Genomic DNA, 22,581 nt, shown 5'->3' with positions numbered 1-22,581 from the left:
TGCCTCAGGCTGGCGAAAACGAGCCCCTTTCATTAGGTACTCTGCCTGCCTCCACCAAAGCAAATCGTGCATTAAAGCCCTCGGGATGGTAACCAACTGAGAATTCCATTCTTGAACCCGTATTCTGGCTAGGTGGATTTGGAACCGCCTCATTTTCAACCTGGAATAAAGTACTGCCAGTATGCAGGCCACCATGAGCCTCAGCAGGTGTTGAAATCAACACATTGAAGTTTGCCTGCTGAGAAAGTGTCCAGTAGCCCCTAGAATGGACCCGACTATCCTGCGTAGGGAACAGCCTTTGCCTTGCTGTGTCCCCTCTGATGCCCAGAAAAATCAATGAATGGGTCGATTTGAGCTCCGGCTTGGCTACATTCACTGAGAAGCCCAAGTTGAATAGTAGCTACGTGAGGCATCCCGTAGTCTCTAGTGATTCCGCAATTGACTTGCCCCTGATTAGTCAATCGCCCAAATGTGGCTAAACGCGAGGCCCTTTGGCTCGTAGCAGTGCTGCCACTGAGTTGAGTTATGTTATGTTACTTGGCATTTATATAGCACCTTATGTATCATTGGCATGACCTCAATGCGCTGGTAGATTGAACGCCCTTGGGAACCGCAGTTCAAGTCAGTAGAGAGTGTCATATGGTGCGTGGGCGCACTGGATATGTGTGCAGCTGGTGTGGTTATTGCAAAGTAGCTGCTTCTTAGCGGTAGGTGTGGTGCTGAGGGAGTGAGTTGGATGTGTTCAGTCTGGAGGGTGGACACTCAGACTGAGTTTTGGCTGCGTTAGGCCTGAGGAGATGCCTAAGCTAGCCGGAATGTGCTCAGCTAGCTGTGTTTGCTTTGTTTATTAGGATGAGGAGGGGTTTGTGGGGTCATGTTAGTATGATAACAGCTCGGCCGAATATGTCATAGCATAACTGTGTTCTAGTTGAATGAGGATGTATAGGCGAGAGTAAGCGTAGTAGTGCGATATGGTGGTTTATCATTGAAGCGCTTGTGGCCAGGCAAGGGAACGGGACAGGGGGCGTACATAGCGGCATACGTATATTAAGCGACAGGATAAGTAGGCTAACATGGGGGTATAGGTACATAGCAGTCGTTCCAATCGCTTCATCCCTTCCATCCATTTCATCCGTTCCATCCATCCACTTAGTTGGTTCCGTCCACTCACCCCCTCCGTCCACTCATCCCCTCTGCTCCATCTGTTTTAGTTGTATTATCCGTTTTAGTGTTTGTATCTGTTCAATCGACTCTGTTCTTTGTTTTCTTCGTTCAACAACCTTGGGTTTCTATTTATTGTGGCTATTTATTCTGTTTGTTCCGAGTGCCGATTCTTTAAGGGAAGAGCCATGTTTTCAGTAGTTTGCGGAAAGACATGTAGTCTTCGGTGAGTTGGATGTAAGGTGGAAGCGAGTTCCACAGAGTGGGGGCTAAGGCTGAGAATGATGATCCTCCTAACCTGACTGAGTTGGTGTTTGGTATCACTAGAGGAGGGCAGAGCTTGATCTTAGAGTGTGCGGTGGGTGGCATGGATTTAGCTTGTCTTGTAGGTATAGAGGTCTGGTTTTATGCATTGCTCGGTGGGTGATACATAAGGTTTGGAAAGTCACCCTTCGTCCAACTGGGAGCCAGTGAAGAGCTGGGGAGGTGTGATCGCTTGGGCCAAGTGCTAGAAGCAATTTGGCTGCAGCGTTTTGTGCTCTTTGTAATTTAATGAGGCGGTATGCTTGGACCCAGAGGTAGAGGGAGTTGGCATAGTCCAGTCTTGAGATTACAATGGATTGGACAGCGGTGAGTCTGTTGGGAAAGGAGAGGTACAGAAAAATATGCCTAAGAATTTTGTGGTGGTAATGGCAAGACTTAGAGACGTTGCTGGTTTGGCAAGTGTGTGTTAGGTCAGAGTCGAGAGTGCATCCAAGGTTTTTTACTGTGGTTGAGGTGGGTGGTGGTTTGCACATGGATGATGGCCAGAGTAGAGGGTGGGTGAGAAGCTTGATGTTGCCGCACACCATGATTTCAGTTTTGGTGGGGTTTAAGAGGAGGTGGTTTGTGGTCATCCAGCAATCAAGGTCAAGGAGGCAGGAAGCAAGGTCTGGGTGACAGTTGGGGTTTGAGTTGAGGAGTTTTAGGATTAACTGAGTGTCATCTGCGTAGTTATAGCAGAGAATACTGTACGAGCAGATTATTCCTGGGAGGATGAACATATAGAGGTTGAACAAGAGGGCCGATAGGCATGCTCCTTGTGGAACACTGGTATTGACTGGCCGGACGGCAGAAGCAAAGGAGGAGAGGAGGGTTGTTTCCTATTGGTGAGGAAGGATGCTATCCACTTGAGAGCGTTTCCACAGATTCCTAGGGAGTGGAGGCGGTTGAGGAGGATTGAGTGGTTGATTGTGTCAAAGGAGACAAATAGGTCTATAAGGATTAGTGCAGTGCATCCCGCAGAGTCTGCAGTGATTTTAAGGTCTTCCCAGATTGAGGTCAGGGTGGTTTTGGTTTAGTGTCGAGGTCTGAAGCCTGATTGTGCAGGGTCAAGGAGATTGTTGGCTTCGACAAAGGCATTTAGTAGTATGCGGTTTGATTGATGAGTTTAGCAAGGAACCTGTTTTTTTTGATGGGGCGGTAGTTTTTGGGGTCGAGATGGTTGAGGGAAGGGTTTTTTATTTTAGAAGAGGCTTGACATGAGCAGTTTTGAATGAGTCGGGAAAAATTCCTGAGGAGAGGGAGTCATTTATGATGATCTTGCATGCTCTCCTGCGCAGATAGATGCAAATATTTCTTTGAGGGTTGAGGCGGGGCAGTGGTCTAGGGGGGAGCCGTTTGAGAAATTGGTCTGTTGATATTGCAGTGAACGAGTCGAAGGTGGGTTGGGTTGCAGTTGCTGGGGCAGGCCGGGGGTGGGGGGGGGTACAGGTAAGGTGGGAGGATTACGTGGCTGGGACATGGGGGCCAGTTTGTTGTTTAAAGAATTTGTTCTTTCAAGGGCAGTGGTGTAGAAGTGGAGAGAGGGTGAGTCACAGAGAGACTGAGATGGGGTCGATTTGGTGGTGGTACAGGTTGGTTTGGTGAATTCAGTAATGATTTAGTGGTTTCACAGTTGAGAATTCGAGAGTTGTAGTGGACTTTTTTTGCTTTTCGGGTTTGTAGTGGTGCCGGGCTAGGGTGGCTCTACTCAGGAAGGTTTTATCTGTCCGCTGTTTGCATTCGAGGGATTTACACAGTTGTTTTGCCGTCTTCAGTTCTGGTGTAAGCCATCTGGGAAAAGGGCCACGGCGAGCAGAAGATGGGCGCGTGGGATTAATGAGATATTGAGCCATGAGTCAAAGGCGCCGGTGGTTAAGGGTTCATTGGGGGAGGAGATTGACGGAGCGTGTCCGCTAGGTCCGGGAGGGTGTTTAGTTTTTTACAGCATTTTTTACGTTGATTTGATGCGGGCAAAGAAATGGTGAAAGGCACAATGAAGTGATCAAACCAGATGATGGGTTGGGGGGGAGGGGGTTAGATGTGTCTGGTCATGGGAGCTGAAGATGGCATCAAGAGTGTGTCCTTTAGAGTGAGTTGGGCAATTTATGGGGAGGCGGAGGTTGAGCGCATCTAGGCTGTCGACCAATGAGTGTGTCATGGGGTTGGTGGGAATGTCTAGCCAGATATTGAAGTCGCCTAGAAGAGTGAGGGTGGGATGGTTTATTTGGATGGTGGCTATCGATTCACAGATGTTGCTTGAGAATGGTCGGTCGCAGCCAGGTCGTCTGTAGATACAATGGGGGGAGGGATAGTTTGACAAGAAGCGATTTGCAGGGAGGGATGATTGTCTGGCAGTCGATGATTGAGGCAGAGAAGTGCGATTTGAAAATGATTGCTACTCCCCCTCCTCCTCCTCCTACAAACCGGAGGGGCAGAGCTCAGATCGAACTGCAGCACTCTGTACTGGAAGTGCAGCCCCATTACTGTGAACTGCAGAAATTGCCTGTGTGGCTGCCAAATCGTGACATGCAGACATGCGTCCTTCAGGTTCAGGGAGCACACCGAATAGCCATCGAAGAGTGCATCTCCAATCTGCGCTGGCATACCAATGTTGAATCTTTGGAGGGAGGGGGGGGGAAGGATAGGTTGAGCACCACCTGTCAGGCCTGCATGTTCCTTCTTCAGAATGGATAAGATCCTGGACTAAAACCCAGGGTCTCTCTGAAAGGGGGCACTTACTCAAATGCGCCGCTCTGTACCAGAGACGCAATCTCTGCTAGCAGTGCTGGTGAGCCTATTTGCAGGAGAGAAGTAGGGTGAGGAAAAGGGATTGGGAGCCGAAAACCCACAGAAACTACTGAGAATCCATGGATCTGAGAAGAAATTGCACCATTGTTGACTGTGGAGAGCCAGTCTGACTCCTACTGAGGAGCTGTGCACCCAGACGCCACTCATTGATTCTTGGATTCCGAGGAAGGGACTGGGCAGGGTGTGGGGGACTGGAAAAACTCTTTAGGGGTGGTACGTTGATGCTTGCATCTCTGAAGGTTCCGAGACCTGGCAGGCTGTCTGGCTCTCCTGTACTGAAAGCCCCTGAACCCAAACACCACCCCCTATGCATTTGCTTTGTACTGCCTTGTCTTCCCAAAGCTTTTGGTGGCTGGTTTTGCTAGTGCATATAGCCATCATCTTGGTGGTTTAGGAGCTTGTCTTTCTTGTTAAGCGCCTTATCTGTAGACAATTGGAAGAGCTCCACGCCTTCAAAAAGAAGGTCTAAGATGCGCTCCTGGACACCCTCATTTAACTTTGCAGCATGCATCCACACTGATCAGTGCAAATCCGTGGCTATGCATATGCCCCTTTCTGACTGTCCTCTCTGGATAAGAGCCACTGTGGAGGACCCGAAATGGCTGCTGACGCATGTAGTTTGGCGTACATTGAGGATGCCGCTATTCCAGAGGAATGTGGCTGCCAATGGCAGGATGCGAGAATAACCTCCCCCTCCGATTGTCAAAACCTAGCGTCCAGCCTCTTTACCAGTTGTGTTGAGTGCAGCTTGAGAAAACTCTTTTTGATAGGGCCGCCACATCCTTCTGAAGCGCAAATAACAGATTTATTGGCAGCTTGCAGAATCAAAATCTCTGCCAACACCCCAGACTCAGGTTGTTCCACCTAGGGCGAGTGTGGCCTAGAACTCAAGTCAACCATTCCATTCTATCATGGAATGCTTTTGTTGAGGCAGAGACATCCACCTCTTCCTCATGAGTGTCTACGTCTGGATCGTCTGTACCCTTAGAGTGTGGCCCTTCGCCCTGGTCTGTCATGTCTGGATGGCTAGGAGCTGAAACTTCCCTGGGCTGGAAGCAGCAACCCCTCTGTAGCAGGTATACGGCCATATTGATCCGGCAGGGCATCCGTTGGCACTACCGCAGGGGTCGGACCCACGGGAGGCTGGATTAGCACTGGCTGAGGAGGTCCTGCCTGTTGATTTGGCACATGGGACTGAGGGACGACCTCAGTGAGAAGGCTTTTCAGGATCCCAGTCACCTAATGTGATCTCATGAGGCACAAACTTGTTGAACCTTTCTTTGCACTCAGGCTGGGCTACCTGTTGCTGAGCCACCGCCGTTGGCGTATACAGGTCTGTTGGAGGCCTCAAAGATACTTGTCTCTGCTGCGCATGCCCACTTTCTGTGTACCTTAATGAGGTAGACAGAGTGGGGCAAGTGTACACCTCGTCGCCTGTGAACAGGACCATTCCACTCTTGTGGTGAAGTCGAATCTCTGTCGTGGGGCCACTTGACCCAACCCCAATGACTGGGATCCTCTTTCTGCTGGGGAGAACCTGCGGCCTAGCCGATGTGTCATGGCTGGACGCCATCTCGTCTGCGACGCAATCTTGCATGCTTGTATTTCCTCAAGAATGAGCAGCAATCCAAGGTCAGGCACAGAGGCTGGATGTATTATCCCACTAGAACCCTAGAGCGGTTGCTCGGTACTGGCAACGATCTCAGGAGATACCCCGGGAGGCTTAGCGCTGCCAGGCCTATGCCTATAGTAGTGGTGTGTGAAGGCACACCCTTGGGGCTAGGCCTAGTATCAGCGCAAGATTGCCCCTCAGGACGGGTCCCGGTGGTAGCGCCTTGCAATCCCTCACTCCTGGTCCCGGATGAGGCCGGAAGGAACTGGAGACCCCTCAGCAATAGGGCCCGTAGCTCTGTGAGCCGACCCATACTAGTGCCAGGTTGCGATGTACCCCTTTTGCTTGTCAGATTCCCCGGAAAGGAATCCCCCTTAAGGGGTGTTTTACAAAAGGGAACTTCAAGGCATAAATTAGTTTTCAAAAATTGATTAGCAGAGTTTGATGAGGAAAATTTTCTTGGCTAGCAAACAAACTTATTTGATTAGGAATTGTGTACTCATTTTTAATGTACCCAGAAATTATTTATACACAAGGCATACAATGGCCAATAATACAGCATTTTGTGTACCACTCAAGTAAGACATTAGTAAGATGAGCATATGTAAAAAGTAAAGGTTAATTGTATGAATGGACACATACATATGATAAAAAAGCTCTGAAAACTGTTTTCAGTGCAAGGCCGTGTGCAGGTGGGGGCAGTCGGTGTTGCACAGGGCAGTGTCTGGTATATTGTAGGCTTGACCCATAATTTGCACTAAAAGAAAGTCAGTTGTTTCATACATTAAGTTCACAATGTTGAAGGAAAATCATAGCCGAGTCCAAGCATGTAGTATGGTGTAGCAGGCAATGCAACTGTCAACTTCAGGTGGACAAGATGGCCCATACCGTCATTGATATCAACTATATTCAATATTGCATTAACACCACTTTGGGGGAGGGCAGAGCCCCCAGCGTCCCTAAAGCCCGAGCCAGGTAGGTTCAAGCGCAACATTTTAGCCCTGCGAATCCATTTAGGCAGTATTTATCACCATTAGCACTTTAAATTGCCATCTGGGGTACCGATACTTTTTTTCTTGTGTTTTTAAGGGAACCAGGCTTTAAGCAATTCATGCTTCCCTTAAAAAGAAATTACACGTCCACGATTAGAAATAACTATTTCCAGGACCTGCAGGTGAGCCAATAGGTGTGTGCATGTGAATGGGCAGGTGGGGTGGGGGGTAGGTGGGGTTGAGGCATGGCCCGCCAGTGGAGACTATCTGGGACACTCCCTCCAAGGACAGGCTGAAGGCTGGGCATGAAATGTGGTCGGCTTCTTGCATATTCTGCTTGCGTTTCCGGTCTTCAGATTGGCCAGCTCTCTCCTGTAGATGCTAATATATAATGCAATCATAATTATAGAGCAAAGCGAGCTCTAGAAGCTAACTACAGTGTATGGTATTGCAGTAAGTGTGCAGACAGGATGTTTCGTAAACCGTCAGCTTTGTGCATTCGCCAGGTAAGAGGAAAGTAAGAGGCTAAGCAGAGTGGATGGCGTAGCAGGCAGAGAACTGGGAAAACTAGTTGGAATATTGTAGTTTGCTGCAATCTCACTTTCAGGCTAGCTGGTATAAAGCAACAGAGTGATGAGATATAATGCTAAGGAGTTTGGGATTAGCTCAACGATCGAGCATAAGTGGTAACCAGCAGGTCATGCAACTAGGTTTGCCATGAAAAGCGTTTGGCAGTGTGATCATGTACATTTTCAAAAGCGTTCACTCGTCAATATGATGCATCTTCCCCAACAAACAAACATAGTTCCCACTGAGCCATAAACCTAAACTTTACTGTAAAGGATGGATTACGTAAATACTTTAGGAATATTGCAGGCTTGCCTTTAAAAAAAAAAAAAAAGTTAATACATGCTGGTATTTGCCAAACAGAATACAGTTAGCTTTAAAAAAGTATAATCCTTATTACAATTATTTGAAGAGCTTGTCTTGCCTAGCACTCCCATACAGGCCTTTGACACTTTAGAGTGGCGATGATGATTACTGCTGCACTCTCTCTCACTCTCTCCCCATTAGCTCAGTTAAAATTGTAGCAGAGAGAGCCCTGGGGGTAAGAGAAGAATGCAGGGTGAGCAGTGCCTTCATTGAATGGGGTAATTTAAATAACTAGCTTTGCTACACAAGTGTCAATTTAATTAGCAAACCTACAGAAATTCATAGCAAATTGCTATTGTATCCTGCTTATTTTATGCCTTCAACGTATCTTCTCCTTGGGTCTTGCGTTGCACACTTTCGTATCTGCTCTGGAGGGGACCTGGAGAAGATTTCCCTATACCTTGACAACCTGTTCGTCAGGGAGTGTGGAGTAAGGGAGTCGTAGGCGACAACTGTCCCACCAATGATCTGCTCCTAAGCACTGGAGGCAGAGCGCGTGTGGATCCGACACAGAAAAATCCTGTTGCAGGAAGGACACCTGCTAAAGCCCACCTTTGCGGACATGCGCCAGGGAAGGCAAGTCACGGGAGGCCGGTGAATAATTACAAAAAGTGAAGCAGGGAAAGCAACTGCGCCGCTGGGTACCACAAAAAACAAAATAACCTGCGCACATAAGAGGAAGTTCCGTTCCCCTCAGTGCGGAAAAGTGATCGAGGCGAGACACTGAGGGTGGAGCCAGCAGAGCATGACATGCCTGCGGCCGTGCCTAAATGTGTCTTACATTTTTTTTTTATTTATTATTATTATCATTTTTTATTTTTTATTATTTATTATTATTATTTTTTTTTTTTTTAGGGGAAAAAGGGTTCTGGTCCAGTCTCTAGGGAGCGACACCCATGCAGTATGGAGGAAAGGGGACGTGATGTAGGAGTCGGGGTGGGGGGGCGGCAAACACTAGAAATGTGCACATCAGTCCTTGAAATAGCCAAGTGGATGGGTCACAGCTAATAAATTAGAGTACAGCCTGACTATGGCCAACATTATCGCAAAGGAGGCATATCGCTTGACTAGGCCATTTTACCTTATTATTGAGATAACATTGTTTTGCTGTAAAGTGAGGGCTGAGTAGGCAGTTTAGGCACTATTTATTTATTGTTTATTTGTAAGGTGCTTATACATCAGGTAAATTGTGTTTCAAAGCGCCCACAGGGCAACAGGGAGGGAACATGGGAATGAAAAGCTAATATAACAATGAAGGCGGTCATACTAGGCATTGCGAGTAATTCAGCGCATGCAAATGCCGAGAAGGGGGGGGGGGGAGGTATGGGGATGATGGGGTAAGTGCCAGGAGTAACAAGGAGGAAGGTGCTAGGGACTAAGTTGCATACTATTAAGTGCCTGGCAGAGATCACTTGGTGGGAGTGGTCAACTGCCAATAAAGTGCAGGCCTGTGATAGCACAGGTCAGTGGGCGCCTAAGGCAAGTGCTGGAAGTGGGCAGAAGCTGAAGGTGATTGGGGATGGGAGGCCAGGACCCAGGTGGACACAAAGGCCCTGATCACCAATCTCACAGACTGCGTGGTTTACTCATCGTTGTATTCCAGCAGGGAATTAGTCATTTTGTCACACAGACTCCAAAAGGTAATGGCCCTTCACAGTGAAGCAAGTAAGCTTAAAGACCAGTTTATGGCCATGACCCATAGGGCCCATCACTGATCCCTGGTAAATAATCAGATTCCACCAGCCATAGGTAGTGCCCTGATTACCAAAATTAAGCTAAAAGGCCATGGGTCCACAGACCATGCACTTCAATTTCTGCCCCCTTCTTTCATTTCCACAATACTTTAACCCAGCAATGTCCTGCAGTAACATACTAGCGATCGATCACCATTATGGCACCTTGTCCTGCAGCAGTAATCATTCCCTGCAGCATTCTCGGATTACAGTGGAAATTGCTCAAACGCTCGAAAATTAAAACGGCTGAAGCTTCAATGCTGCTTCTCCACGTGCACCCCGCCTCAAATGGCTAGACAGTACCCAGCCCACTTCCTGTATCACACAATGGCTCACTAGCACGCAGAAACAGCAGCTTTGCCAGGCAAGTGCATGACCTCATAAGGACTTTCCTGACCCGAGAGGGCAGGAAGAAGGCCAAACTACAATATGGCCAAAGAACAAGCGAAGGTCCTATGCCATGGCCATTTAGAGGCACTAGCCATGTTTAGTAGCCATAAGCGGTAAACAAACGTGCACACCAAAAATAATGCATACGCTGTAAAAATGTAACTGCTGCCACCATATAAAAGTAACCAAAATCCACCATGTAAAAAGTTGTGGTGATACAAAAGTATCCCCATTGCAATGCCATGTAAGATGCTATGTGAAATATAAAAATACAAGAATTCAAAAGGAAAACAATGTTTCCCAGTACTGATAGTCTGAAAGACTCAATTGTTCACATAACATGTGAGCAAAAGGCAAGAGAACTCTTCAAAAAGTCAGGACAAGATCAAAAACAGAACAAAAAGAATGGGGTTACATAGGAAACCATGAAGGGCAAGTTGCAAAAAGAAAATATTTTCTAACAAGGTTTTTCAGGATATGATACAATCGTCTAGACTAAGGGCACAATGGGATGTTTTGAAGGAACAGGTGCTCTGCCGCTACTGCTCGTACCTTTGTGAACGCATGAGGTGCCAATGCAATTCCAAAAAGGAAGCAGCGTTTGCTGAAAATGGTGTGTCCACCTGGTTACTCTGCGATTACCACTAGATGTCGGACTATATGCACAGCATGTAATTCTATGTAGATTAACAAGCATCAGAAGCCAGAGTTTTCCTGTCCTTTAGGGACTGGATTGATTTCTCTCTTTTGTAGGAGTGTCTGCACTTTCACTTTGTTCTACAGTAGAGTATCTTCTTTGGGTATTTTTATCTAGTGGGGGTGGAGGGTGTGTTGTCTGACGAAGTTCAATGCAGTAGCCCTTCTTTGTTGTACTCACTACCAAACGTCTGCGGTGATGCACTTTAATGCGTGGATGAATGATTTAAACATCCTTCTATTGGACTAGTGTTGGGGGGCGGGGGGCGACATTCACATGCAAGTCTCTGTTTTGAGAAGGAATGTCTAGCGGACAAAGCAGCTACTATTCTATCCTCTGTAAGAAGGCTGTGTATACTGCATGGAGAAATGACAATAGTTCATAGCTTTGAAAGGTACACCTTTTGGAGGATGCCCCCTGTTCTAGTAGGGCCCACTGGTGTATTGTAGAAGTTTCAAGTTTGCCTTCTTCCAGCACCTCATCCACTGCTTTGCCAAACAGGCATTTCCTGAGCGTTTTAGCAGGCATGCTTGTGTGCATCTTAAGCTTCAAGCCTGTGCTATGCAAACATGTGCAGCATTTAATAACTGCTGCTCCATTAACCTGGTATCCTACGTTTCTACTGTGTTTTAAAACATTAACCATGTTTGTAGTCTTTTCCAGGTGTGCAAGATCATATGGAAAGCTAGTTGTGTCAGGAACCTCCAACGGAACACTGAGTATGTCCCATTGCATCACGCCATTAGGGCAGTTGCATTTGCAATGTAAACAATATGTTTAGCGGACATGGGCATTGAAATCAAACATTTCCTGACAAACTAGTATATTTTCCTGATCTCTTATTTGTGTGGATGTTCTGGTTCCATGTCTTAAAATTGCAGCAAAAATGGCTGTGAATACAAAATATTGCGGCAAAAATGCAGTGGTTTTGCCGCCACAATCATGTAAAGGATGCGGGGGACACCCCCGCTCCCCTTAAATGGTATAATAGGGTACACCTTTACCGGGTCAAACCACAGCATTTTTGCCACGATTTATTTTACCAGCAACATTTTTGCCGCGATTTTATTACCCGATACCGATTTTCCTATGTTGAGAGATTTGTGCATTACTCCTTAATTTAGTTATTTTTAACTAAGGAATCTGGCGTCACCTGATCCTGAATGTCAGACAGTGACGGCCTATATTTTTTCTAGAGCCAAGCATTATCAGGTTTTAAGGCACCTGGTCTCAACATAGGGTGCAACGCGCTTTTTCACTAATTGCATTAAGGAAATGCAATTAGACTCAGATTTGTGTTCCTCTCAAATGTCTTCTTCAATGAAGTCTATACCCATTTCAGATTTCTTTACCTTCATTTCAAATCTGTCTTTTGCCGTCCTTTTAAGCAGTGCAGTATATTCAAAATTATCTTCTGTAGGGGAAGGAGTAATTGGGTATTTCAAGTGTTCGTGAGGGTTCCTAGGGTATTCCTATGGGTTCCCAATGACTTCCTCCTGTACGGAAGGGGAGGGGTTTCCTCTTCCCGATCCTCAATTTTCAGTGACCTCCTCACTGAAAGGGTCATCAAGGGGTTATAGATTTAAACCCCTTTGCTTGGGCCAGCCCCCTTCTAAAGGTATTTGTATGTTGCTTTAATGAAGGCTGCGCTCCTTGCTCTCCAGGAAAGTTTCAATTTTTGACATAGTATTGGAGAAACCCTCTGCATTCCACACCCACTTGTGTACCTAGAGATGGTGGTCTTGAATGTGGGGGCCCACGATGGCTTGGCTTCTCTTGCTCTATTACGTCCTTTAATGTGGAGAATTCTAAATGTCCCTTATTTTGGAGGGTTGAGTTTAGGGTTGTACACCTGCCTCTGTGTACATAACTTGCTGCGATAGAGGCTATCTTGCTCTGTGAGGGCCCCCTTTGTAGGTGAACTACTTGTGTCCTCCTCATGGTCTGTATGTTGGGAAACTGTCTCTTGCTTTGTAGTATTAATGCGGGCATCACCTGATGTTCGTGAGCAGTAGCTACAATCAGAGCAAGTGTTTTTGACCTTTGGGCGATGTTTTTAATTGTGCGATTCAGCAGCTCTGTGGTCGTCAGGTGCTTTCTCTACAGATAGACTCAACTGGATACTATGAGGCTGGAGGCTTACTATGGGGCTTTTCCCCTCGGAAAGTCCTATGTTGGTCGTTAGGGGAGGTGGGGTCGATCGACCTTTGACCCAGATTACCTCTTTCGAGATGGAGGCTGTGATCTGTGCAGAATATGCCTCCATAGCATAGGCTGCACAGCACTTGACTGTGCTCCTTTTCTGTTTTTGTTTAAATTGTTTGTGCACTGAGCACTTGTCCTCTGCGTGGTCCCACACAAGGAGATTATATACACACACTTTACAAGGAAAGTGTTTATTGAACTCTGGACAAAATTTAAATCTAGTCTTCTCCATGAGTAGGCTGAAAATCAAGGGCCGTCCGGAATATTCATTTGTGTGGAAGAGGCAGCATTCTAGTGCCATGTACGCAATCTGGTATTGTGTCCATCCCTCTCCCTACTTTACGCCTTTTTGGCTGATGTGCGTCGGGCTGTCTGTTGCGACTCAATGTCCTTGTTGGAACTCGATTACCGCAACTACTCAATGTGTCGAACTAGGCAGTGAGTCGCAAAGTCATTCTCGGCTACACACATTCGATCCCATTGGTGGAAAAAAAAAAACAATTTGAGGATGAGGACATATAAGGGATCATGGGCACCTGTACACTCAACAGTAATAGGGTGACCAGACTTAAAAAGTTAAAAAACGGGATAGGGCAACTAACATAAAAGTAGGACTAAGTCTTGAAAGCGGCTGTCAAGGCACTACTCTTCAGTAGAGGTTGAGGAGAAGGGGGTTTAAGTGTTACTGTTCAAATAAACACATATTATAATTAATTTATCACAAACTAACACTATCTAAATTGCAAAATGCAGCATTTCTTCTGTGCGAGATTGTGCATTCCTGCCTGCCAGCTGTGAAGACCCACTACTAAAAACCAGGACCACTGCAGTTTCCAATGAGAACATAATCTTTAGAAAGGGGGACAGAGCACCAAAAACTGGGACAGTCCCGGCAAAACAGGGACGTCTGGTCACCCTAAACAGTAAGGATAGTTTGATAGGTAAATCTCTGCGCATGCCTTTCCCAATTTTGAGAAAAAGAAATTGCAATACTGAAGTCCAACCACTAGATGACAGCCTAGACAAAGCATGTGAATTTAAGAATATTTACATTTAAAATAAAAAAATGTTTTGTCAAAACATTGTGAAATGATACTCCTAAGTGGATATTTATGGTTTTGATTTTTCACCCATCACATTTCAGCTTATGTACATAACAAAACTGACGGTGGATGCATGTAGTAAATGTATGCTATACGACATTGCTTTACCGAGGACAGAAATGGCAAATAAGCACTTCACTAACCATACCTTTTGGAGTTTTTGCAGTGAACTCTGGATCAAAATAAAAGGTATCTTCTGGTCCACCAGTAGCAGGCTTAAAAGGAGGCTGGATTTCCCTCCTGTATAATTTCTGGAACAATAAAACATTTTGTTTACAACTATCTGATTACATTGGTAAGTAGGGAATAATTCTTGGAGCCAATTTAAAAACAAAGTAGTCGCAAGGGGGTAAGGCGTTACTTACATTCCAATCTATCGTGGAGAAAAACGAATGTCGCTTAATCTCTTCAACTCCATCAGGGCCAGCTCCTGTTAAAAGAAACCATGATAAATCTGGTTATTGAAAAGATTACATAACCTCATGTGCTGGTCAAAGTGTAATCTAAGGTTGCAAACATGTCTACTGGTCTCAAACACAAAGTAATGCAACACAATCATGGGTGTTTAATTTACACAATTATGAATATGACCAGACATGTATTAAACTCCTCTTTGAAAAGCTCATTTGAAGCCATACTCTTCTGCCAACATGTGTTTCGAGATTGTTAGGACAGTTTTTCTAAAGTCCAACTAAGGGCTTCATAAAACCATTCATCTGAGACAGTACATACGCTCTACTCTTAGTATAATGCTGTACCACCTGAAAAAGTTGGTAGCATGGACAGAGCAGCCAGGCACATCTTAGGAGGAAGAGAGGCCTGCAGCTTGATACAAAGAAATTGTAGCAAACATATGGTCCAAAAAAATCCCTGAAACTATGTATTGTAAAAAATAAAGGGTTTATTTAGATTCAAGTAGGCCAAGATACAATCTTGTTTATGTAAGTAATATAACATCATATAAAAACACTGTATAAACAATCATAAAAAACAACTCAATAGCTATGGTTTGCAAACCAAGGTAGGAGCCAGCAGCAAATCAAGGTGAGACTTCAGGATAGTAATATACTATTCTTGGGGGGGAGGAGACCAGGTTAGATATACTTTTAGAATACAATCAGTATTTCAAGGGTAGTTAACCCAGTCAGTCATGCAGTGACACTCATGAAATCACATAATAAACCAACCCTGCTACAAATATACTCCTTGCAAAATTACATTTTAGAACTCAGTTCAGAGCTAGTAAAACTCATACTTTCTTTAGGGGCCTCAAGCTACTCAATAAGTACGAAATCTATTTTAGAATTCACTAAGCAAATAAGGGAAAGCAAAACCCTATTACACTTTAAGACACAGTGAATTTCAAGGCAAGTAATTGACCCATTGGTACAGAACTATCTGCTACCTAATAGCTAGTTATACCAAGTATACTTTTAAGAAGTGTTTAATACAGTTTAAGGTAAGAAAGACTATTTTAGAATAACACCAAAGCAATTCAAGGGAGCATAACGCAGTGTTACAAGTCTAGAAGAACAGAAGCTATTTAAGGCGACTAAGGCATATATACTTTTAAGAGGAGCTACCAGCAACTCAAAGACCAACTGTTTTAGATCTGTATAAAGCAGACCAGGGAAATCAAAACCCTATGATACACTAAGAATTAGACAATGTTATTCAAGGTAGGTAAACCCTATTGGAAAGCTTCTACACTCAATTCAGTTAAGCAATGCTAAAACAGTACCAACATATTACTTTTTAGAATGTGGGACACTATTTAGAGTAAGAAACGCATATCATTTTTAAAGGAGCGACCAGCAACTTAAAGGTAAGGAACAAGTTACTTACCTGTAACTGTTCTCCAGCTTGAGTCTGGCATGGATTCACCTGCACATGAATATTCCCCGTCGTCAGGCTGGGAATCCTTGTTAAAAAAAAAAATCAGTTTCGTTTCTGAACTGTCTTTCACCTAATAACCAATCACTGGTCTCTGGGTCATACTGCCCCCAGCCAATGACTGCCCTCTAACTATGCCCCTCCTCTGGCTGCCATCTTCAAATTTGGTAGCATGTAAAGTGGCAGTAGGACCAAGAGAAGAGCCGCAGAGGGCTAGGAGGGAGGGTTCGCATGCAAATCCATGCCAGACCCATGCTGGAGAACCGTTGCAGGTAAGTAACTTGTTCCTTCTCCAGCATGGGGTCTGGCAGGGATTTACATGCTCATGAATACAAGAATACATAGCAGTACACAAATGCACAACCACGGGAGGTGGCAAGGCTCAACATTAAGCATTTCATCAACTCCACATTAAGCATTTCCTACCTCCTCACCAGGCCCACCTTCAGGCGAACAGGTTGTGCAGCACTGCTGGCTGACTCTGGACTCCTCCCTGGAATCCCGGTCGACGCAGTAGAATCTCGTGAAGGTGTGTGTCGACCTCCATGTAGCAGCCCTGCAGATGTCCAGCAGGGGCACACCAGACAGGAATGCCGTGGTAGCAGTGATCGCTCTGATCGAATGGGCTCCGACGGCCGGGCAAGGGTCGGTTTGCCAACCGGCGACAGTGCATAATGCAGCTGGAGAGCCATCTGGAAATAGAATCCTTCGAGAGGGCCTTCCCTTGATTCACAGGTCCAAAGTTCACAAACAGCTGCGATGTCTTCCGCAGGCTCTTGGTGCGGTCCACGTAGAACTTCAGCACTCCAGCCACATCTAGCGAGTTCAAAGTCCTCTCGGCCGGCGACGGGAAGAAAACAGGTAACACCAAGGGCTCATTGAGATGGAAGTTCGACGGCACCTTGGGCATGAAGGCGGGGTGCGTCCTCAGCACCACCCTCGTCTCGTGGAATGTCAGGTATGGAGGTTTACAGGAAAGGGCATGGATCTCTCCCACTCGACGTGCAGAGGTGATGGCCACAAGAAATGCCGTCTTCCACGACAGGAACTTAAACGGTGCAAAATGCAGCGGCTCAAATGGGGGGCCCCCCCATGAGCCTGGTCAGCAATACATTGAGTTCCCATGCCGGGGCCTTCACCGGTGGGAACAATCTGAACAGTCCTTTCATGAACTCCTTCACCAGGCGATGGGACCACAGATAGGATCGCCCCCGAGTTCTGGTGTAGCGGGAGATAGCCGCCAGATGGATCTTGAAGGAGGCATGAGCCAGCCCCGCCTTGGCCACCAACAGCAAATACGGCAGCACTTGAGGGGCCGTAATCTGCAGAGGGTTAATCTTCTGTGCGCGGCACCAGACAGATAACCTCTTTCATTTGTGTCCATAGCACTTGAGAGTTGAGGACACCCTGGCCTTTGCAAGCACCACCTTGCAGTCCACCGGGATATCCTACCCTCCGAACTCTAGTGCTGCAGGAGCCAGGCCTGCAGGTTCAGCGACTCCGGGTGGTGGTGGAGGATGGCGCCTCCTTCTCTGGTGAGAAGATCCGCATCAGTCGGCAGTTTGACTGGGGGGGGGGGGGGGTGGACGCTGACATGTCCAGAAAGTCCGGGAAGCAAATCTGCTTCGGCCACGCCAGTGCGACGAGGATCATCCTGCATCGGGACAGTGAGTTTGTCACGGCCTTGCCGCCTTGGCCTCCTTGGCGACGACGACGCAATCCTCCCGTCTTGCCGCGTCCTCTGTAGGCTTCCTGCAACGAGGAGCGGGCCGTTTGGGGGTACGACGAGGAACCGCAGCCGAATCCTTTGGCGGCACCTTGCTTGCCTCCAGAGTTCCAAAAGGACGGCCGTCATTGTTGAAGAACACCCAAGGCCCAAGCCGTCTCGGTGTCCGCCTTGATGGCCTGCAGTGACTCGTCCACTGTCTTCCCGAACAAGTTGTTTCTGTCGAAGGGCATGTCCAGAAACCTGGTCTGCACGTCCTGGCGTAAGTCAGTGGCCTTAAGCCAACTGCGCCGGCAAAGGCAAACACTGTTGCTGTGACGAAAGCCGGTGTCGGCGATATCCGTGGCCACCGTAATGGCGTGATCCGAAGCCACCTCACCTTCCTGTAGGATTTCTAGGGCCTCTGCCCTCTTGTCGTCCGGGAGGAAGTCCAGCAGGGGAGGGTTCTTGAACTACAGCTCCCTGTCGTAGCGTGCCACAATTGCGAGGGTGCTGGCCGCTTTAATAGTCATTCGCCGCCGACATGACCCGTCGTCCCATGGCATCCAGCTTCTTCCCCTCGCCATCCGGCGGGGATGTTGAAGTCGGCGCCCCCGCCACTTTCTTCTTGGCCGCCACGGAGACCACTGAATCCAGGGACGGCTGTGCCCTAAGGCACAAAGGGGCGGAGTCCGGCACCCAGTACTACTTCTCGTACCGGTCTCTTAGCAGGAGCCGTGGACGGGTTCTTGAGAAGCGCCAGCCCCTCGTCCCAGATGTCATCCAGTAACGGGACTGAGAGGACAGTCTTCCTCTTGGCCTCCCGCTGTTAGAGGACACCTTCCTTCTTCTGTCCTTCGGGGCAGAGCTGGAAAAGCTCAGATGCCCTGGCGATCATGGCATGGAAAGAGCCAATCTCGTCGGGGACGGGGGTGGGCTGAATAGGTGGTGATGGGAGGTCCATTCTGTCGTCACCACCGTCGTCCGTCCCCGTCGTCGCCGTCCCAGTCTCATCCCTCAGTGGAGGGGAAGGAGGTGAGGGCTGAGAGGGCTGAGAAGGCTGTGAAGGCTGGAAAGGAGGAGGGGGATGGGTACGCCTCCGCTTGCTCGGTGGGCTTCCCGACGGTGCAGGCTCCGCTGGATCGTCCGCTGGGGGTAAGGGGAACCTTGTCCTTATCTCCGTACACAAGGCCTGAATAGCCATCAAGATCGCTCCTGAGTGGTCTTGTGGCATAGGCACCGGTTGCGACGGGAGCGATTGTTGGGGAGTAGGATCCTCCATCTCATACATGGTCCGCGGCTCCTCGTCGGCACCACCGTCACTTTCTTCGTCCACCTCATCGGGATTCCTCCCGTAGGACCGGACCTCCTCAAACCTCTTGTCCTGGATCTTTGCGACGCCAGCCAGCTCATCTTCAGAGGTGGTATCTGTCCGTAATGTTTACCGTGCCCACCCCCTCTTTCTCCGCCCGGGGTTTCACGGGGGTCTTATCGATAGGCTGAAAAGGGGATTCCCTCTGTGGTGGCAGGGAAACTCTAGGCCCGGAGGTCGTCTCCACTGGGATAGCCTCCGCAGGCTTCACCAGGGCCGCCACAACTCCCTCGATCGAGGCCTTAGCCGGGTGAATCAGGGCCTTTGCGACTTTGGGCGCGCATGAGGCCTTCACCTTGGGGGGAGGGTCGCTGCCTCGCTCCCCCTAGGCTGCCGCCGTCGGGATCGACCGGGACTTCTCCCGAAGCTTACCCAGGTTCTCAGACTTCCTTTTCACCGAGCCAGAGCGTTGGCTCGTGGTTGATGGCGTCGCGCCCTGCCTGGCAGCCAAAGAGCCCAACCCATCGGCGCTCCCGGTGCCCGCGGACACGCAGTGCTTTGCCTTCTGTTGGGCCACTGTCGCCAGAGTGCCCTCAAAGGCCGTTCGGACTTTCTCTTCTTCTCACCTGCTGCTGGGCTCTTCCCCTCCAGCCAGTTGGTGAGTCGAGTACGACGATCCCTCATTGTCCGTTCCGACATATTCTTACAAAATGCAGTCCTTTACCACGTGCGATTTGGCGTCGTGAAGGCAGTAGTGGCACCGAGAGTGCTCTTCTTCTTTGAAGACATTTTGTAATCCGCATCCAGGGCAGCTCCTGAAAAGCTTTGACCCGGGTGTCGTGTTTCCCTTGTCCTGGGCCATGTCCACGCGGGGTAGGCCTCAAAGATCTTCTGGAATGCTCCAAGAAGCGAAACTCGACGAAAACTCGTCCTTGAGGGGCGTAGGAAAATCCGAAACGGGTTCCCGTTGATCGGAAGTAGAACCGGTGGAGCGTGAGGCTCGATTGACCGAGAAAATGAGAGTAAATTCTTTGAAAAAAATCACAAAACACAGTAAAAGCTCGAGAGCTATAGCACGAGGACTCCCAACACTTGAACGTGCAGTAAAAATCTGAAGATGGCTGCCAGAGGAGGGGCTTAGGTAGATGGCAGTCATTGGCTGGGGGGAGAGACCAGTGATTGGTTATTGGAAGAAAGACAGTTCAGAAACTAAACTAATTTTTTCTTTAATGAGGATTCCCAGCTGGACGACGGGGAATATTCATGAGCATGTGAATCCATGCCAGACCCCATGCTGGAGGATTAATAACTTCTAGACACTTTGTAACTTTTGTAATACAGAGATTGTTACAAGAATAACTGACAAATAAGTACTTATACACTTGTTATACTTTTCAGACAGACAACTTTACTCCTCCAGTTCTACCCTAGTGTATTGCATGAGTTCTCTCAGAGGCAGAAGAGGCACGGACCCAGCTGTAGGCAGGCTGAGATGGGGTTCACTTGTAGGAAAGTAACATTTCCAGAGTATATCTTCTTAAACAAGTAAGTAGCAGCTTCAGAGATAGGTAAATTGTTCATGGACTTCACAGAAGGCTCCCTATATGCGTTCCAGCATTAGGCCTGGGCAAAGGGAATGGGCAATCCCCCAACCACCTGAATCACCCACTCATCCTTGCAGGATGCACACCATATTTAAGGTAAGTTTTACCCAAGCCCACACAGTACCTTAGGAGAAAAGAAGAGCTGAGTGGACACCCTCCCTGGATTCATGGTCTAGAGACAAAAGAACTGGACACTGGATGGGAACCTGCAGCAGCAGTCAGAGGAGGCTTCCAGAAAAGGTTTCTTTATGGATTCTCACAGTTCTAGAGCCTTTTTACAACAGTCAGATGAACGAATATCACCGGTCGGATTCTCTTCGCTTATCTGGTCCTGTACTCTAGTGAGGGGACTTCAAGTATTTGAATCGGATCTCTGGAAGTCAAGCAGTATTGCAACAAAGTTTCAGCTGGATGCAAACTTCGGAAGACTATGCACCGCACTCTAGGTCCCAGGATATTCGCATTTTGCAGCACAGCAAGGTCACAGCACGTCGTGGGATGCCTCAAAATGCAGGTCTTTTTCAGACTAGTGGATCTTACTGGAATTAACATAAATGACCTAAACATTAGACCTAAAACATACATTTCATCAAATGTGTTTAGATCAAATAGACCCAAACCAAACTCACCAACCTCTGGGTAGGAGTGGCCACATTCAAGACCACCAGGTCAATTGGAAGGGTTGCATCAGGTTACAAAACAGACTCTTCGGTCGGTGGAAATCGCTGCAGAGGTCTTTTCTTTCTCTTTCTCTTCAGATTTAGCTAGTGGCCGACTTGTCAGCAGATTCCAGGTTTGTAGTATTTTATCAGGAACCTCAGCACAGCTTTTGCAAACTCTCCCTGCAGTTTTCGTAAAGCAGCGGTCAGGCTGTCCAACCAGGACAATCTGCCCCCCGACTGGGAGTTAATTCCTTTCAGGCAAGTTGAAAGTCAAGGGCTGTGTAGTTTTGGAATCCTCCCTCGCTTCCTGCCTTCTCCGACATTTTGGAGTTTAGGCAAGGACTACAAAGGATTCCCACCAAAGAAACTTCCACTGAGGTCGTTCCCACCTAGAATGGTAGGGGAAGACCTCAGAAACAACAAGCACACGAGAAATGGCAAAAAAAAAAGAACCCACCATTCTAGCAGAATGGTGGCCCTTCTGTTCATTACTGAGGCTGATTTAACAGCTGGTGAGTAATACATTTTAAGTTATTTGCCGTAGTGACTAACATACTCTTAGTCGATACACCCCTTTCCTCTATACTGCATGGGCGTCCCTTCCTAGGGACAGAAAAAACCTTCTTGCCATTTGAATTTAGAGGTGCACTGGGGTGCGGCCCCGGAAGCATGTGCTACTCTGACTCCACCCACCAGCGCCACACCTCAGTCCCCATTGACGCGTGGACAATATTTAACATTGCCCAATGACACCAGCATTATTAGGTAGGAGGATGGTGGGACGTATGAGGAAAGGGGACTAAGGATTAAGAGTACGTTAGTCACTACGGCAAGTAACCTATAATTACTCCTGCGTCCAGTCCCCTTTCCTCCATACTGCATGGACGATTACAACTGAATGTAGCCTTAAGCAAATAGGTTCCTTAGAAACGCCTGTCTGAAGGCCGTGTCTGACTTGGAGGCGGCGTCCAAATAGTAATACTTACAGAAAGCTGAAGGGGTGGCCCAAGTTGCCACTCTGCTTATGACCTGCCACGGAACCTGCCGCTGGAATGCGATGGCCGTGGCCTTTGCTCTGACAGCATGAGCGTGCATGTTAGCTGGCAGTGGCTTGTGCTGCCCGTCATAGGCCTCTTTTATGGCCGCAACAATCCACCGTGCAATGAAAGCCTTGGATGCTTGATACTCGGGCCTGGATCCCTCAAAGGTGACAAAGTGCGTCTGACTTGTGGAAGCCCTTGGTCCTGTCCAGAAAAAAATGTAATAGCACGCCCGACATCCAGACAGTGCAAGACTCAGCCTCGTCCTTGCCGTCAGCAAAACACGTAGGTAAGACTATTTCCTCGTTTAGATAGAAAGCGGGTGGTCCCTTAGGTAGGAACACCGGGTGAGTCCGCAGGACCACTTTATCCCTGTGGAAAGTGGTATGGGGTTCTGAGGCCACCAGTGCCTGAAAGTCGCCGACTCT

At 47.8% G+C, this 22,581-nt stretch overlaps 1 protein-coding gene across 3 annotated transcripts in view; it reads right to left on the bottom strand.

The window, feature by feature from the left end:
- RPS6KA3 (ribosomal protein S6 kinase A3) overlaps positions 1-22,581 on the bottom strand; it is a 1,283,345-nt gene that overhangs the window by 554,489 nt on the left and 706,275 nt on the right. For all 3 annotated transcript variants that reach the window (XM_069637077.1, XM_069637076.1, XM_069637078.1), the window contains exons 12-13: positions 14,303-14,367; positions 14,086-14,188 (exon numbers count right to left, since the gene is read on the bottom strand). In XM_069637077.1, coding sequence (XP_069493178.1) covers positions 14,086-14,188; positions 14,303-14,367 — 168 coding nt within the window. The remainder of the gene's footprint in view (positions 1-14,085; positions 14,189-14,302; positions 14,368-22,581) is intronic.

The sequence above is a fragment of the Ambystoma mexicanum genome, chromosome 7p (assembly GCF_040938575.1).
Source record: "Ambystoma mexicanum isolate Mex_15411 chromosome 7p, UKY_AmexF1_1, whole genome shotgun sequence".
Classification (NCBI taxonomy): Eukaryota; Metazoa; Chordata; class Amphibia; order Caudata; family Ambystomatidae; genus Ambystoma; species Ambystoma mexicanum.
Note: the sequence above shows the minus strand (reverse complement) of the source record. Positions and strands in the feature narration are given on the sequence as shown.